This window comes from Carya illinoinensis, chromosome 1 (assembly GCF_018687715.1).
Source record: "Carya illinoinensis cultivar Pawnee chromosome 1, C.illinoinensisPawnee_v1, whole genome shotgun sequence".
NCBI lineage: Eukaryota > Viridiplantae > Streptophyta > Magnoliopsida > Fagales > Juglandaceae > Carya > Carya illinoinensis.
Window position 1 is genome coordinate 55,438,985 of NC_056752.1, and position 18,913 is coordinate 55,457,897.

Here is an 18,913-nt window from a genome sequence, read left to right on the forward strand (position 1 = left end):
ATAAAATATAATAAATAATTTAAATTTATCAATTTTTTTTAAAAAATTATTATTAAAAAATTATTTTTTAATAATATTTTATTTTATTTTCATCTAAAATCATTTTATATTATCTTATTATCTAAAAAACACTTAAAACGAAGAGTACCGGACAAGGAATGCCGCTTTTCATCTTCAAGTAATGATTATATATGTTGAATTTCTTTTATGCAACAATTAAACAAAATAAGATAAAAAAGCAATCATAAAAAAAATTAAATGAGAGATTTAAAATTAAAAATTAATTTTAATAAAATGAGAATATCACACTAACCTATTTTAAAATAAATTCTACGGCCTTTTTAACGGATAAGATCATGGCATTGCCACTACCATGAGACATTGCCATGTCAGCAAAATTGGGCTGTGCTAATGATGTTAATAATGTTCCAGTGCTCTTTAATTTATTTTTGGGTCGTGAACTAAGCCTGGCCGTTGAACACTTCATGGGCTTTAAATTGAACCTAGCCCAACTCAAACTGGACAATATGTACTCGGGCATTATTAGGAGTCGGAACCTTCCACCGTTCGAGCCGTTTTATGTTTAAGGTCTTTTGTCTTTGGCCCATCTTTAATTAACGTTTCGATTCAAGCTTGGACTCCGAGCTCCACCGAAGACAGAACATGACGTGGCGTCACTGCTTGCCTACCATGCGCTGGCATGGATTCTAGCCTGACAGCACTGGCAGGTATGAGCCCAGGGGTTCGCGCGGTTCTCGGTCGGAGGCCTCAACGGACTGGTCTATGGCGTCACTACTCTCGCAGGTTCTCTCTCTCGCACTTTTTCAAGTTTTGGTAAGGGTTGGTTCTCGTTTTGCGCTTTATTCGATTTGTATGGGTTTACGAAGCCGTTAATTTGGCATTACAGTTAGGATTAATGGTTTAGATTTTGCTAAAGTTGGAATTCCTAATCATATTTTTATGGTATTCCATTTTATTTTTGATGAGTTTACTTGTCCAGTTCCGAAATGTGCAATTGTTAATACGTGGTTGCATTCATTCCATCCGCAGCGGATATGTAAGAAGCAAAGTCTAGATCAATAAGATCTCGGGGAGATTTGTTTCTGATGCTCAAGCTTGCTTATTTACATGGGCCTGTGAAGAATGTGTGTTCCATCCAAGTGAAATTTATCCGACATGGACAATGGAAGCACCATCTGATTCTCTTAAAGATATTCACATTTGTACCGGTTGGCAATCCATTCCTAGGCCAGCAGAGCAGATGGTGATAGCATAGTTGATTTGCTTTCTCGTTTTATGTATTGCATTACTTGTACCTCTGATCTCAATAGGGTTTATCTTCTCTCTGAAAAAATGAAAAGAAAAGAAATTGTTGGAATCAACTGTTTGTTGACTCTTTTGAGTTAGTAGACCCCTCCCAGATCCATAAAAGGCTAAGATTTCCCGATCGAAAATATCAACCATTCAAGCATGAAGCTTTTTCTTTTTGTCTTATCTTTTTATATAGATAATTTTATAAATCAAATCAGTTCAAGTGAATTCTAGTCTTCTAAAATTTTGTTTTATGTGTGAAATTGTTTCTCGAGGTCAAACTTGTGATGTGGTCAAACTTGATAAACTTGCATGGATGCCTATTTAACTTACCACATTCACACGTCTGTTTATGTGATTGGGAGTTTCTAACTTTCTGCTTGCAAATATCAACATATCTTTTATTTACATTTGATATTTCTCAGCATTCAAGTAAAATTGATTTTGCTACTCTCCAAAATGTTGCTTGAAATAGTGCAGTTTATAAATGAAAGTTTTTAATGTCCATACTTGCAAAATGATTATCATTCTTATATGGCCAACTCCCGTTGATCTTGAAAAATCTGAAAAGACCATTTGAAAGGTACCAGTGCTAATCATAACAGAACTGCATGTTTCTTGAATCTTACATGCTTACTTTGTGTTGTAATGTAGATACAGTATTTTTTTAGCGGGGTAGGCATCCCTTCATCTGCAATGATGATGTAGAAGTAGAACCACCTGAGGTGGAAGTCCCATGGAACAAATCTGACAAGTAATTACCCAAATCATCAGGTGAAAACCTCACCAATAACTCCAAATTATTCTCCCCACTTAGCATCACCAAATACATATCAAAAAATTCTTGATACACTGGAACCAGTTTCTTTGCTATTGACGCCTTCAGTTCATCCTTTAACTTGCTATCTTGCACAAGCCATGATGTCTGTTTCCTGTATGCTTCTTCAAAAGCTGCATTGAACTTCCTAAAGCACTCCTTTGCCATTTCAGGAGTAATTGCTGGGGAGGTTTTTTCCGGTAAAGCTGAAAAGACCTTAGTCCAAGCCATTGATTCATAGTTCCTGGCATATTGTTTAACTTTCTTGGCATGCTTCAATATCCAGTCATTGCCTAGGAGGTAGTTAAGGTTGGTTGTACATACCTTCTCAACAATGAAATGGAGATTATTGGCAAGGAAGAGGTATGATAGAGAAACATCTTTGTACAGCTCAGCTTTGCTGTCAAGCTTGCACAAAAGAACTAGTATGAGCCAAGCTAGGAGGACCGAGACTGATGGTGTTTTACCATTGTCCATGGTTGGACTCTCAAAGTAAGATTCTGGTAGTGGTGAAGTTGCTGATGGTGGACCATCGACAATGATTTTGGAGAGAATGAGATTGTAATCTGCAAGTGAAGATATGTGAGTCATTGCTGATTGGGTGAGCGGGTGAATGCCACCCCCGAATACCAGATTTCTTGAAGAGTCCTTTTGGATTGTCGATTCAAATTCAGATAGAATAGTGCGAGTGGAGTCTCCAAGTAGGAGTAGTGATGAAAGAGCTTGTAACTTGATAGCAGAGGTTGATTCAAAGTCAAATATCAGTTCAATCTCTGGCCACAACTCAGAGATTGCTCCATAAAGTTCCATTAGCTGAAAAATTTTGTCCAGCGAATGCTTGCTCTTGGCAATGAGTTCAGGGAACCTGAAAACGTTGATTGCTCCATCTTTGGTTATTTCTGAAAAGGCCGACTCCCTGATTGTCTCAGAGGCTGAAAACACATGATTACAGAGAACTCTTTCTCCATTAAACAGCCTCCTCACAGCAATTTTTATTGCATTCATCCACTTCTTAATCACGTGCTTGAGATCTTCCCTGTTCATTTTATGAATCTGAGAAGATCTGAACTTTTCAATCCCAAGATGATACAATCCTTCATCTACTATAGATTTTCTGATAATGTTGTATATCTTCACACACTCTTTGCCATAACCTGAACGAATCATGCATTCGGCTATTGACTTTAAATCCGTCATGGAAATTGCCGAGAGTCTCTCCACCTCGGTGATTGACTCAACAGCAATTTCAAAGTCATCTGCTTGAACCTCATCTTCACCATCAGATTTGCTTAACCCACCTGCGGACCGTACAGGTGCTGATTCTGGATCAAGATGGTCACGGATTTTGCAGAGTATCTGATAAAACTCTTTTTCAAGCCTTTTCATGGCTATTTGCATTAGGTTCTGAGCAAGTGTGAGCTTTGGGGATGTAGAATTTTCACTGATTAAGAAATGCATTGCTCGCCGCAAGTCCTTGACAGATTTGAGAAACTCCATAGCTTCTTCTCTGTTATGGTGGAAGAGAGAAGTGACTTTGGTGTATGATGAAGAGTTTGGATCCCATTTGGAGATGATTGATTCCGCATTTTCAATGTTTTCTTCCATCATAGATTGGGAGAATTTGTGGGTTGGGGTAGAGGGAGTGCTCGAGCAAGAGCTTGGAAATGAATAAGAAGAAGAAAGGGTTTTTGAGGAAGAAAGGGTTTTTGAGGAAGAGAAGAAAAGACTTGACATCAATCTTCTAGGCATGAGTTTGTTATTCTTTGGTGTTTCTGATATTGTCATTGAGACTTGAAGAGTATGAACTCAAAACTGAAGAAGAGCTTGGCTCAAAGGCGAAGACAATGCAATTGAGAGAGAGAGAGAGAGAGAGAGAGAGAGAGAGAGAGAGAGAGAGAGAGAGAGATTACAATCATAAGTTCTTGGTTTTAGGTTCTGTTTTGGGGGTTTATAAAGAGGAAGAAAAGAATCCCTGACTGACTCGGTTGGATGTACAAGTACATCTTTTCTTTTCTTTTTCTTTTTTTGCAATAAGCACTGGTTAATTCTGATTAGACTTTGTTTAAGCTCTTGATAAGCTGTTCCATCTATTGTTTTTTATTGGACAGTTGTGATTCTTAATTTTCTGCTTTCTAAAATTATATACACACACCTTACCTTACTAATTTCACATTGTTCCTTATTCACAAACTTCAAAGTATTTAATGTTTCAACTTTATACAGATTGTTTCACTGATATATTTTTATTTTATTTTATTTTTTATTAAGCCTTAAAACTGTTGATGGTGATTGGTGATCAGTCCAGGTCCTCTGCGAAACAACCTGGAAATAATTAAAATAGATTTGTGTCGGTTGGACAGGTTCTCTGAACCTGTTACGAGTCACAACCTCGGATACAATCAACCCTCATTCAAGAGCTTGCAACAGTCAATGAAAGATTTTTCTTAGACTTGGTGGAGATTGTTGGTATTGTTAATGTGTTTAGACTGTCGTTTTTCCTTCGTCTTCAACAGGAGAATTGGTTTACGTTCCCCGAATTATATGGGATATGTTCCCTAAACGTGACATTTTTTTTTTTTAAATAAAAAAATATCAGTATAAACAATTTTGTGGACTAAGCAAGATTGCGTTCTGATTATTTATGTACCAAATTTCCAAACCAACTATTTTTTTTTTTTTCTTGATATTCCTTTTGAATATCGTAGTTTTATTAACTGTAATTACTAATAGGTTTGAATTTTATTATAGTTATGATCATTTATGTCTACAGAATACAGATATTGAACTTCCGACGCTGGAAAACTCAGCCAAAACGTATACTCGCCACGTATATATTGCACCATGAATATTTTTCAGATAAGCATGTGTATAATATATGGTTTAATGACAGTGTGGTCGTATTAGCCAAACCGGAAAACTCTTAATTCCATATAGAAGGTAATCTTGAATATATTATGGATCCGCACTGAAAACTCTTTGAATTATGAACAATTGGAAATAATTAAACTTGACCAGAAACATAAATAGATAAGTATTGGAGACCATGCTCGTCTAGAAGATCCTTGTTTCAACATATCAAAGGATGTATCTGTATTTTGACCAGAGGAGCTCCTTCAGCTTTTGAAGTATTCCAAGCTACACAACTTCAAACCCACGTTTTATTAAGTAATACTACGTATAGTTATGAAATGTATAAGTTTTATGTAGTCATTTCAAAAAAGAGTGAAGTCCACTATTAAAATTTTATTATTTTTTTATAAGAAAATTCTATTTGCAGACTTTGCAGTCATTTTTGCATACTCTTTTGTGTACTTCATTAATACAATTAGTTGTTTATTAAAAAAATTAATGCAACTAATCATATTAGTAAAGTGTGCAAGAAGTATGTAAAAATAACTATACATAGCACTACTATTTTTTATATAGATCTCGTATTTATTCATTTTTTTAAAATGATTACACGATACTTATATACTTACAAGTGCAACTATCATTTCTCATGATTATTATCCTTGATTTCTTAATTTAATTTAAAAGTAATAAAACATGACGTGCAGTGGGGCCAAGGATGACATCCATGCTGAGCTAAAAAGTTGAATTGTAGCATATAACATCAGACCTATGAACAAAAGACAAACTAAGAATAAATCTACGGTCAAAAGGCTAATGGAATATAGTCTGGTTCTCCCAATAGAAAATCTAGATTCGAATCCCTAACCCCTTATAAAAATTAAAAGGAATAAGTCTGACCAATGATAACATTAATTCGGCTCTAAAATCTAAATATCCAACAATAACAAAAGAAACACACCCACATAAATACTCCAACTCTCTTGAGAGAGAAGGAAAAATGGGGAAAACAGAGAAGGTTTGAAGCAAAGGAAGGGCATCCTTTGATATGTTAAATAGTAAAGAGAAATTCATATCAGCTTGATTTCACCAAAGCTATGCCTTGTGTTTTCAAGATCTGGTTATTGAAAGTGGTGGAGGTATAAACAATTCACTACCACTTCTTGAAGTGGACGTGCATGCAATTAAGTTTCATAATCTTATTATTATTATACACAGAAGCTTTATTCTATAATTAAGGTTGGCGTTTTTGTGGCGCACTCAATGAATTTAAATACAAGTCAAACATCTCTAGAATTAAAGTGTTTAGAGGATCGGACTTCCGGAACGCGACCCAAGTTTTTGTGTTTAATAACGTTAACACATACGTATGGACCCGTACGTCATCCATTCATTGCTATGAAAGTATCACAATTTTCCTCAAAATTGTGAAGCATATTTGATTAGTTATCTTCCCACTATATATATATATATATATATCCTTTTCTAGTCGTGGCACTAAATTTAAGCTTCCTGAGTTTTTCCTGTCATGAATGGCTAGCGTGAAGACCAGGATTAGTGGCATTCTACGCCGTTGCCTATGGATTCTGCAGGAGGAAGGAAACAAAGTGCGTAAAGACCAGGATGATCATGATAGAAGTATTGTTGTCTTGACTCTGGTTTTCATTTGTCATTGGTTCAGTTCTTATTGGGCAACACTGCTGGAGGAAGAAAAAACGAGATCATCCAGAAGAGAGAATATTACTGGAAAAAGACTTTCAACATTATGGACTTGATTCCCAACTGTATAGGTAATAATTAAAAGCAATGTGCCATTGCAGTGGGTATAAGTTTCTGGTTTTTTGTCAATAGGAGAGAATCTGTTGGACTAGTCTTATCTGCTAGCAATAGCATACATTGAATCTCCACCCACACACACAACTTGGCACTTGGCAGTTAGCACATTCGCAAACTCAGACTCGATTTAATTGCATGGACAAGTCATTGCAAGAAACTTGGGAGTAAATTTTGTCGCGTGCTTGAGGATTTTTCATGTGTGCATTTAAAGCTAATTGAACAAATTAGAGAAACCGAGTCACATGTTGGTCAAACTAATCTTAGCAAGGCTTTCGACATTAATGAATAAGAAAAAATTGAATAGAATTTTTGTGCCTATCTCGTTCAGATACGCACATACCGGTGTATACATATAAGAGTAGGGAAATGATATTTATAATCTATACATGACCAAATACATGGGATGAAGGAATATTACAAAAGAAAGATGATGAGATGGAAACTTGTTGGCTTTTAGTAAGGCAGGTTTTATCTGTCTGCACAAAGACAGTAATCTTAACGAGTATAGAAGATTATTGCTGAATATGCTAGCAGACAGTGACTAACTCTGACCAACTGTCCTTGCTCATGTTTGAATGACGAACCCATGACTTTCAACATTATTTATATTAAATATTACCATATTTCACGATGGTCGCTGTCATGACCAAATAATATTAAATAAATTTGTTAGAATCATTACTTTCAAAATAATTTGGTAATTAAACACGACACATGTGATGTGCTCTTTTGTTAATTATTAGAGCATTAGGAATATATATATATACTTACTAACATGACTTGGGATTCATGTATCAGATTTTTGGAAACTCGTTATATTTAAATACACATATATATATATATATATACATTAATATGTGTATATTGAAATAAAAGAGTAAAAATAATATATAGAGTAAGAGATGATAATTAGAATTTTTATTAGCATAATAATATGATTAGGTCATTCAAATAATCAGAGTCACTATCTTCGTGCTGTGACTTAAAGTGGGCCTGCCCTCGTGGGCTGGAACTGGAAGTTGGTGATGTAATTAGCCACCAACCGACTACTAGTCTACCATTCACGTATCAATCTTGTGGCCTCTAATCGCCCAAAACTGGTCAGATCCAATGCCTCTTTTCCCACTGTTGAAAACGTTTTCGTTCAACACCTTTCCCCCTCATCTTTCAAATGGATGATACTTTCGACCTACAAAATGAAACACGAAGGCCCTGAAATACAAAATCTAAGAAGAATTAGGTTTGGGCCCAGATCAAATCAACGGCCCAGAAATACAACCCCATCTTGCTGTGAGAGAGAGAGAGAGTCAAGGTACGGCTAGAACTGTTAATCATTCCCTCTCAAGAATCCACATTTTCTCAATTACACTAAATGACCACGAAACATTATTTCGCCTTACCAAAATTAATAGTCACCGTTTTTTCTCCCAAGAAAATCCAAAAAAAAAAATACGGGGTACTTGGATGAAAGGTCGAAAGATGGATTTCATATATCATAAAGAAATACATTAACCACAAAAAAATCATAAAATAAAATATAAAAAAATTATATAAAAATAAATTTATAAATTTACCTGACTTGACATTATACGCATAATTTACTGTTAAAAAAATCATAAGGACCGGTTGATAAGATTTCGTGAAAAATATAATTTATAAATTTAGAGTTTATAACTTAAGTAATATATTCTATTACTAAAATATTATTTATTATATAATAGTCATATGTTTAAAACACCTTACTTTGTTTACAAACAAATTAAAAAAATACATTCTAAAATAGAAATAACTTTTATTTGAGTTTTAAAACTTATAACCATATGTAATTATTTTAAAATTGTACACATATTTTTGTCTATCAAAGTTCGAGTTGCGTTCCATATTATTAAAAAAAAAAAAAAAAAAAAACATATTTTCAGATTTCAAGATTAAAAATATTTTAATATATAACATCAAAACAACCTAAATTTTCCATTAAAAAACTTTTACTCCGGACAGACCCAGAGTTTGTTCAAAGCCAACATTTACGTAATAGGAAAAGCTTCATCAAGGAAATATGATAATAACAGAGCAAAAAAGATCTGACACAAGGAAATGATTATGATCAGAAAACATACATAAAACTTGTCAGAGCATGGAAAATTATACACCTCACTTTACATCAAATAGACAATTTCCATAACACAACTTATAAAACTGATTTAATAAAAACACTCCATTTAAAATATAATTGTGTAAAAAATTATAAAAATAATTGAAAATATATCATTATTCAATGAAAGCTCGTGCATCCCTAATTAATAGACGAAATGGTTAAGTATCGGGAATTATCCATTCTCAGCTCTCTAATTAGCATCAGACAGCCATCGCCATTAACCGCTTCAAACTGCTAGACTACAAACTATACACAATCTCGCTGCAGGTGAATCAATCCCAAGTTATACGTCAATAAAAGAGCATATGAAAACATTATAAGACTTTTACCAAAGAACAGAGTTCATACTTCACGCACATGCCCGATAACTTCATCTCCCCGTAGAATTAAACTAACCCACAACTTATAAAACATGAATCGTGAACTTAAGATTAATTCCACCAACCTGAATTTTTTTTTCAGTATTAAGTCCACCAACCAGAAATTATGAGTAAACACACACCAAAATTGTCAACAGAATGGATTTCTAATATTAAGGAATGAAGATCTTTCAAACAAGGTCCTGCACACTAAACCTTGATGGCATACTTCCTCAAGGGAAAATACATCTCCCTCTTCTTCTGCCGCTCTGTCTTCAATGATGCCTGTTCAAATAGTAAAGAGAAATTCATATCAGCTTGATTTCGCCAAAGCTATGCCTTGTGTTTTCAAGATCTGGTTATTGAAAATAATGGAGGTATAAACAGTTCACTACCTCTTCTTGAAGTGGACGTGGATGCAATTAAGTTTCATGATCTTATTATTATTATACGCAGAAGCTTGATTTATAATTAAGGTTGGTGGTTTTGTGGCGCACTCAATGAATTTAAATACAAGTCAAACATCTATAGAATTGAAGTGTTTAGAGGACTTTCGGAACGTCGACCCAAGTTTTTGTGTTTAATAACGTTAACACATACGTATGGACCCGTCATCCATCCATTGCTATGAAAGTATCACAATTTTCCTCAAAATTGTGAAGCATGTTTGGTTAGTTATCTACCCACTATATATATATATGTGTGTGTGTGTGCGTGTGTGCGCCTTTTCTAGTCGTGGCACTAAATTTAAGTTTCCTGGGTTTTTCCTGTCATGAATAGCTAGCGTGAAGACCAGGATTAATGGCATTCTAGGCCGCTGCCTATGGATTCTGCAAGAGGAAGGAAACAAGTACTGCGTAAAGACCAGGATGATCATGGTAGAAGCATTGTTGTTTTGAGTCTGGTTTTCATTTGTCATTGGTTCAGTTCTTATTGGGCAACACTGGTGGAGGACGAAAAATAGAGATCATCCAGAAGAGAGAATATTACTGGAAAAAGACTTTTAACGTATATGGACTTAGATTCCCAACTGTATAGGTAATAATTAATAGCAATGTGCCATTGCAGTGGGTATAAGTTTCTGGTTTTTTGTCAATAGGAGACAGTCTGTTAGACTAGTCTATCTGCTAGCAATAGCATACATTGAATCTCCCCACACACACACACACACACACAACTTGGCAATTGGCAGTTAGCACAGTCGTCAGTCGCAAACTCGGACTCGACTTAATTGCATGGACAAGTCATTGCAAGAGACTTGGAGTAAATTTTGTCACGTGCTTGAGGATTTTTCATTTGTGCATTTAAAGCTAATTGAACAAATTAGAGAAAACGAATCACATATTGGTCAACTAATCTTAGCAAGGCTTTCGACATTAATGAAGAAGAAAAAATTGAAAAGAATATTTGTGCCTATCTCGTTCACATACGCACGTACTAATTGTTGACTTATGCTTCTTATTTTATTCTCATATTGATGACATTAATGAAAATGGTATAGGTAATATATTATAAATAAGAAATTTAGTTTCTTAATTTAAGTGCATTAGTTGAAATCTTATCTAATAATTTTTAACTTTAATTAAATTTCTCTGTTGGCCCTTTTGTAAAAGGGAAAGAGGTGTAAAGTTAAAATTTTATTAGTGTGGTAGTTTTGTAGATGTATTTGGAGTGAGAAGAAAAATTATGTGATTGTAATAATTTTTCACATAATAAATTTTCTTCTCTAGATCTGGTGGTTTTTCTTCTATTTTGAAATTTCCACGTAAATTTCTTATATTGTTATTATTTCTCTATTTTTCTTATTATTCCTGCAAATAGTAGATCCTAGAAGGTGAATTTGGGAGGTCCAAATTCCCAACAATTGGTATCAGAGACACTAGGTTCTTTTTGTGGAGTGGAGTTTTGGTGTAGTAGCGTGGATACGTACAATCTAAGGCGGTTTTGTCTAGGAGATTAAAAATTTTAAATGTGTCTATTGTGACCCTTTAATCTTTTCTGGAAACTGACTTAGTGAGGTACTATTCATTTCTACAGTAAAATTCATCAAAGCAATGTCAAGAAGTAGGCCTTCAAATCTTATCAAATTTGAGGTGGAGAAATTTGATGAGAGAATCAATTTTGCCTTTTGGCAACTACAACTCAAGGATGTCTTGATTCAATCAGGATTACACAAGGCATTGAAGGGCAGAACAACACCTGAAGTCAGCACTGGTACTAGTGTGACTGGTGAAAGGAGCAGATCTAAAATGAGCGATGAAGATTGGGAGAATTTGAATTTGAGAACAACAAGTGCGATACGTTTGTGCCTGACCAAAAATGTTCTTACAAATGTGCATGAAATATCTACAGTAAAGAAAGTCTAGGAAAAACTTGAAAAATTATATCAGACGAATGGCGTCTCAAATCATGTGTACCTGAATGAGCAATTTCATACACTACGGATAAGTGAAGATACAACTATTTCAGATCATTTAAGCGTTATCAATGGCATTGTCGCTGAGTTAGAAACTACTGGAATTAAAATTGATGATGAAGATCAAACCATGAGACTCATCTGGTCTCTTCCATCTTCCTATAAGCACATGAAACCTATTTTAATGCATGGAAAAGAGAAAATAATTTTTTCAGAAGTTATCAGTAGAATCTTTTCTGAAAAGAGAAGACTAAGTAGTGGAAGTAATGTTCTTGATAACTTAGTAATGGTAGTAGCTGGAAATAGGGAGATGAAGAACTCCATGAAGAAGAAAGTAGTTTGTGGGAGTGTGGACAATCTGGGTACGTCAAGAAAAATTGTCCAAGAGCTAGAGTAGGTTCGACAAGTGGTTCCAAGTCAGTAAATGGAAATACTAGAAATGATGTTAAGGTTGTGTCTCTCTCTATGGAAGATTTTGATATTTAAAAAGAGACATGTACATCCTCATGACATGCCGCTAATTCCCAAAGTTACCATGATAGAGGATGTGTTAATGTTAACGGATCGACAAGTTTGCACACATGCATTGGTTTGGCATTGATGCAGGGTGTGTGGTGGAAATTCATGTCGATGGCTAATGAACTTCCAGGAGAGCCAAACGTGGAAGTTACACTATAATTTTCAGCAAAAGTTGTTTTTTGACATGGGTCGAAGTGGAATACTTGGAATTGATTTATTCTGAGTGGGTATACTTTTATGGTGAAGCATGATAGCGGAAGTTATGAAAATTTTCATTGAGGTGAAGTTTGGCTGTGGGACCAATCAAAGTCAAAATCGCAAGGTGGAGATTGTTGACTTATGCTCCTTGTTTTAGTCCCACATCGGTGAGATTAATGAAAATGGCATAGGTCATGTGTTATAAATAAGAGGCTTAACCTCTTAGTTTAAGTACATCAGTTGAAAAGCTTATCTAGTAACTTTTAACTTTAGTTAAATTCCTCTATTAGTCCTTTTGTAAAAGAGGAAGAGGTGTAAAGTTAAAGTTTTACCAGTGTGGTAGTTTTGTAGGTGTGTTTGGAGTGAGGAGAAAATTTGTGTGATTGTAACAATTTTTCACATAGTGAATTTTCTTCTCTGGGTCTGGTGGTTTTTCTCATGTTTTGTAATTTCCACGTAAATTTCTTGTATTGTTATTATTTCTCTATTTTTTTTGTTATTCCTGCAAAGGGTAGATTCTAAGGGGTAAATTTAGAAGGTCCAAATTTTCAACATCGGTATGTACATAGAAGAGTAGAGAAATGATATTTGGGGTCTGAGAGTGCTAGTGGTGTTTAAAGTTTTTCTATGAAAATTGGGTAATGATATGCTAGTAATAAAGAAAAACTTGTGGAAAAGAAAAGTGTGGAGAATGCTTCATGTCCCATATGTGGTCTTGAGGAGGAAACTGCCATGCATGTTATATGGCAATGTCCTGTTGCAAGAGATGTTTGGACATGTTCAATTAGAGCCATACATAAATGGTCCAATGCTGAAGACAATTTTATGGTTATGTGGGAGAAGCTAATGGATAAATTGTCAGATAAGGAGCTAGAGTTAGTGGCTGTATTGATGAGACCATTGTGGCTTAGATGAAATTCTTTCATTTTTTAAGATAAGTTCAAAGATCCTGATTTTATAATTTGATCAGCCAAATCAGTAATTGAAGATTTTCAAGAGGTTAAGATAGATGAGTCAAAGATTAAAATAAAATAAAAAAGTGCAATTACTATGGGAAGTGGTAGTCAAAGTTGGATTAAGCCGACACAAGGATTCATCAAGGCAAACTGTGATGCTTCTATAGGCAAACAAAACTTGGGACTTGGTATTGTCTTGAAGAATGGTATTCGAGAAGTTCTAGCTTATGCTTGCCATAAAAAACCACAAGTATCTAATTCTACTCTAGCAAAAACTATGGCATTATGGCAAGCTCTCGAATTGAGTAATGATTTGGGTTTTAATAGAGTTACACTTGAAGAGGATGCTCAAGTGGTGGTACAAGCTGTTAATAGTGAGGATGAGAACCTTTCTCTTGGTGGGCATATAGTAGAGGATGTCAAAGCTGTTTTAAGAGAGAGAAGTGCATAGAAGGTTCAGTTTACAAGAAGATAAGGAAATGGGGTGGCACATTCGTTAGCAAAAAAACCTTATTAGTTGAACATGATCAGATTTGGATAGATGAGTGTCTAGAATTTATTTCTTTACAAGTTTGTAAGAAGTTAAATTGTACTGGTGCTACATTTGATAGATGAATATAAGAGGTTTCCTTTTTATTAAAAAAGAAAAAAGAAAAGTAGAGAAATAATATTTAGTGTATATATAATGAGTAAGCTCCGCCTACTTTTTTTGAAAAAAAATTAATAAATATGATATTTACATAAAATAAATTTATTTTTTTAGTAGTATACTCTACTTTTTTTTCAATGAAAAAAACGTAAAACTTGCATATTGTAAGACTATCTAACATTAACGAGAAGAGTCTACCATTCACATATCAATCTTGTGGCCTCTAATGTCCCAAAACTGGTCAGCTCCAATTTCTCTTTTCCCACTGTTGAAAACGTTTTCATTCAACACCTTTCCCTTTCATCTTTCAAATGGATAATGGTATATAATACTTTCGAACTACAAAATGGAACACAAAGGCCCTGGTTTTGGCCCAGACCAAATCAACGGCCTAGTGTTATCATTCCCTCTCCAAGAATCCACATTTTCTCAATTGCACCATATGACCACGAAACATTATTTCACCTCCCCAAAATTAATAATCACCGTTTAATATGTTATCCTATCCTCCCAAGAATATCCCAAAAAAATAAAAAAAAAATAAGGGATACTTGAATGAAAGGTGAACAGATCGATTTCATATAAAATAGAGAAATACTTTAGTTATAAAATAATTATATAAAATAAATTTATAAATTGATATAATTTAACATGATACATCAAATTATAAAATTTACAATTTAATAAAAGTAAAATGACATAACTACTGACTGTTTACAAAAGTTGGGACCGGTTGTAAGATTCTGCCATACAAAATACGAGCAACATTAATTTTTCAAGCCAATATATTTCAATTTTTAACTTCGCACCTCCTAGTTTTAACTCTTTTTAGTTGATTCTAACTTAGCCTGGCAACAATATAGTGAATATACCCTGTCCAAGTAAAAAAATTTATTATTAAAAAGTTATTTTTTATTTAATAATCATATATTTAAAAAACTTTACTTTATCTACAAACAATTTTTTTTTTTTAAAAGTGAATTATAAGATAAAAACAACTATTATTTCAATTTTTAAAGCCTATGACCATATGTAATTATATTAAAATTATATAGATATTTCCATCTATCAAATTTGAATTTGTTTAAAAATAAAATTGAATTACGTTTTACATTAAAAAAGCAAGTTTGCAATTTTAAGATTAAAAATATTTTACCATGTGACATCAAAACGAACTAAATTTTCCATTGAACAACTTTTAAAACCCACAGACCCAGAGTTTGTTCAAAGCCAACATTTACGTAATAGGAAAAGCTCCATCAAGGAAATATGATAATAACAGAGCAAAACAGATCTGACATAAGGAAAGGATTATGATCAGAAACACATTTTCATGATGGAAAATTAAACACCTCACTTTACATCAAATTTTATTAAATAACTTATAAAACTGATTTAATAAAAACACACCATTTAAAATATTATTGTGTAAAAAATTATAAAATAAATTATAATCACATCATTATTCAATGAAAGCACTAAGTGCATCCCTAAATAGACGAAATGGTTAACTATCGAGAATCATCTTTTCAAAGTTTTAAATTTCGTAAGACATGACAAATATTTCTCGTAAAATATTTCTCATATTAGAAGAATGATTAGTATAAGAAATAAATTAAAATAATGATTAATATAAAAAAGTAAATTTATTTCGTATCGAGTTATATACCCAAACTATATCAATACGGTCAATACCAGCCGGTTTTAAATATTACAGCCAATACCAATACGGGTCAAAATTAATTAATGTAAAAATTTTAATATTTTCATAATTTTCTCCCTATTTCTCACATTTGAAGATTATTCTTTTAAACTTTTTTTTAATCCACTATTCTCGAGTACTGGAAATCAAATCCCTACTCTTTTTGTGATAAAGATGAGTGATTATTTTTTTTAAATAATTAGATTGAGAACTTAGAAGTATTATTGAGTTTTATTAATGTGCTTTAACCTTTTAAGACTTGCATTAATATTATTTCAAAATATAATTTTTACATATAAAATTAATTTATTATATATAGACTATTCCAAAATGGTACAAGAATATTTCATTCCAATACCTTAACCGAATTGGCCGCCGAAGCTGAAATCAAAACTTTGATCCATTCTCCGCAACGAGCTCTCTAATTAGCATCAGACAGCCATCGCCATTAACCGCTTCAAACTGCTAGACTACAAACTATGTACAATCTCACTGGTGAATCAATCCCAAATAATACGTCAATAAAATAGCATATGCAAACATTATAAGACTTTTACCAAAGAACAGAGTTCATACTTCACACACATGCCCGATAACCTCATCTCACCATAGCATTAAACTAACCCACAACTTAGAAAACATGAATCGTGAACATAAGATTTCCACCAACCTGAATTTTTTTTTTCAGTATTAAGTCCACCAACCAGAAATTATGAGTAAACACACACCAAAATTGTCAACAGAATGGATTTCTAATATTAAGGAATGGAGATCTTTCAAACAAAGGTCCTACACACTAAACCTTGATGGCATACTTCCTCAAGGGAAAATACATATCCCTCTTCTTCTGCCGCTCTGTCTTCAATGATGCCTGTTCAAATAGAAAGAAACAAAATCAAATAAGGTAGCAAGGCAAGCTAAAATTTCAAAAGCACAAGTATAAACATGCTAATTAGATAAGAACAATAATAAGCACATAAGTTAAGAGGCATCAACGCAACTTTTAACATGAAAGCAACAAAAACAAATCACCAAAGCTAACATAAACACTTGGAGTTCTGGAAATTAAGGATTCTTGGAAACAAGGAACGAATCTAACATTCATCTCTTAAAACGATCTTTGAAGCTGAATATGTTTTCTCTCGTTCAGTTAAAGCAATATGCAACTTTGCCCATCCAAAAATCAGCATAATGGTATCTTATTCATAATTATCCATGTCAACAAATTGTCAAATGCACAGAGAATTTAAGACTACAATGATAGAAATGACTCAGGAACCGGCCATCATGAAAACCTCAGTATGCTTTGGAGTCAAAAAGTCCAGGCAAAAACTAATTCGCTGTTACCGTTGGTTGAATCCCCTCTTCTTAAAAAAAAAATATATATATATATATATATATATATTATCCCTGCATCATTTGAATGAGAAAAATACCCAAACTCCAACTTCTAAACCTTTAGACATTGGTTAGTTCATAAGTAAGTGAGCAGTGGAATGCCTATAAGACAAGAAGCAATCTACGAGTAGTACTCTTAAAACGTTCGTAAGCTTTATAGCATTTCCGTGCAGCATTATAATTACCCAATATTAAATAACAACTAAAAGAATAAATAATTCGAATAACTAAATACATGAACCAGAATATTCTGTGCATAATATAAGAGACTAAAAATGGAACCAAACTGGGGGATTTTATCAAAGCAAAGACACTGACCTGATGCCTGGTAAGCCTTCGCCGAATTGCCCTGGTCTTCTTGGGACGCAGATCGAGAGGCAGGTACTTCTTCTTCCTGTAAACTTCCCTCAGAGCCTCCTTCTGTTTCTGCGAAATCACCGTCAACACCTGCGCAATCGACAGCCTCACCACCTTTCTGTACCACCAAGAAAAAAACAAAACACATTAGAACCAGAAATAAATACTTGCATTTTGAAACAAAAGCAAGAGGAAAAAAATGAGAGAGAGATAAACTGTACATCTTGGATAGCTTGTTGGGTGCCCCACCGGTGACCTTGGCGACGCGGAGGAGGGCAAGCTCGGCCTTGAGATCCTTGAGCTGGCTCAGCAGGTCTGCCTTGGTTTTCTGACGCAGCTCGTGGACCTTGATTCTCGCTGTGTTCATTTCAACAAGCCAAATTGCAATAATAACACGGAAATCAAAAACAGAAGAAACATGTTCTCCGAAGAGCAATAATTGGCATTCTGGAAATATGTAAAGAAGCAATAGAGATTAGGGCGTCTTCCCCGCGTACCCATTTCTGCGTCTCGGAGCTTCCCTGCGGCTGAGCTGTGTCTCCTGGAATGAAACCCTAGAGAAATGATGATCTGCTCTATGGGTTTAGATCTATATATGATCGGGCTGGGCTCCTTTGGTGGGTTTGGAATCAGTATTTGGGCTCGGCCGGATGGAGGAAGGAATACGATTCAACGGGTGGGCCGGGGTGGCCATGCCAATGATCTTCGAGAGAAAAAGAAAGTCGCATCCTATTATTATAAGACATGACTAACATGGTTTAGTTATGGGTCGTTCGTTGTTATAACTTATCTCTGACTAATTCATCATTAACATCTCAATCTACAGCTTTCATTCGGGAGTTAATTATTGAGTAGTTATGGAATATGGAGAGATCAATTCGTATTCTCGTTCTATTATATATATATATATATATATATGGACTCTGCTACAACCACATTTAAAACTCACACATAATAATTATTAAATAAATTATTTTATTTTATTTTATATCTTTAAATATATATTTTTTAAAATATTCGTAATATTATTTAAAAATACTTCCTTAATCACTAAATAAATAAATAAAATTCAATAGTCACTATCAATAGTTTTCTTTATGTGAGAATAACATTATCCTATATATATATATATATATATATATTATATATTTATGTAAGTAATTTAAATGATAAGGACATATTTCAATTGGATAAGAGTACCATATTGCAACGAAATAACGTTCATGCTGAAAACCTAATCTTTATTTTTTTTAAAATTTTTTTTTTAATTTTTTTATTAATGTTCATACATCATTTTAAATGACTATATATATTTAAGTGATTAATTTACAAATGCGTCACATCAATAAATAAGACCAAGAATACTTTTATTTAAAAAATAAAAAGATGA

The 18,913-nt window shown here is 33.7% G+C and overlaps 2 protein-coding genes and 1 long non-coding RNA gene across 5 annotated transcripts; 1 reads left to right on the plus strand and 2 right to left on the minus strand.

The window, feature by feature from the left end:
- The first annotated feature begins 489 nt into the window (after positions 1 to 489).
- On the plus strand, positions 490 to 1,565 carry LOC122290142. Of its 2 annotated transcripts, none has more exons than XR_006236306.1 (2): positions 490 to 834; positions 1,051 to 1,565. It is a non-coding gene; the product is annotated as an uncharacterized LOC122290142 (long non-coding RNA). The 2 variants fall into 2 exon arrangements; XR_006236303.1 differs by having other exon boundaries at positions 490 to 804.
- Positions 1,566 to 1,821: 256 nt separating this feature from the next.
- On the minus strand, positions 1,822 to 4,028 carry LOC122290135 (exocyst complex component EXO70H1-like). Its single transcript, XM_043097693.1, has one exon. It carries the CDS (start codon positions 3,911 to 3,913, stop codon positions 1,979 to 1,981), a length of 1,935 nt encoding a protein of 644 aa, XP_042953627.1. The 5' UTR covers positions 3,914 to 4,028; the 3' UTR covers positions 1,822 to 1,978.
- Positions 4,029 to 9,400: 5,372 nt separating this feature from the next.
- On the minus strand, positions 9,401 to 18,181 carry LOC122290149 (60S ribosomal protein L35-like). 2 transcript variants are annotated; one of them, XM_043097722.1, is made up of 4 exons: positions 18,021 to 18,181; positions 17,745 to 17,880; positions 17,485 to 17,641; positions 9,401 to 9,613 (listed from the first exon to the last, which is right to left on the minus strand). In XM_043097722.1, exons 1-4 carry the CDS (start codon positions 18,022 to 18,024, stop codon positions 9,539 to 9,541), a joined length of 372 nt encoding a protein of 123 aa, XP_042953656.1. In that variant the 5' UTR covers positions 18,025 to 18,181; the 3' UTR covers positions 9,401 to 9,538. The 2 variants fall into 2 exon arrangements, with proteins under 2 accessions (XP_042953656.1, XP_042953647.1); XM_043097713.1 differs by lacking the exon at positions 9,401 to 9,613 and adding an exon at positions 16,280 to 16,639.
- Positions 18,182 to 18,913: the final 732 nt, after the last annotated feature.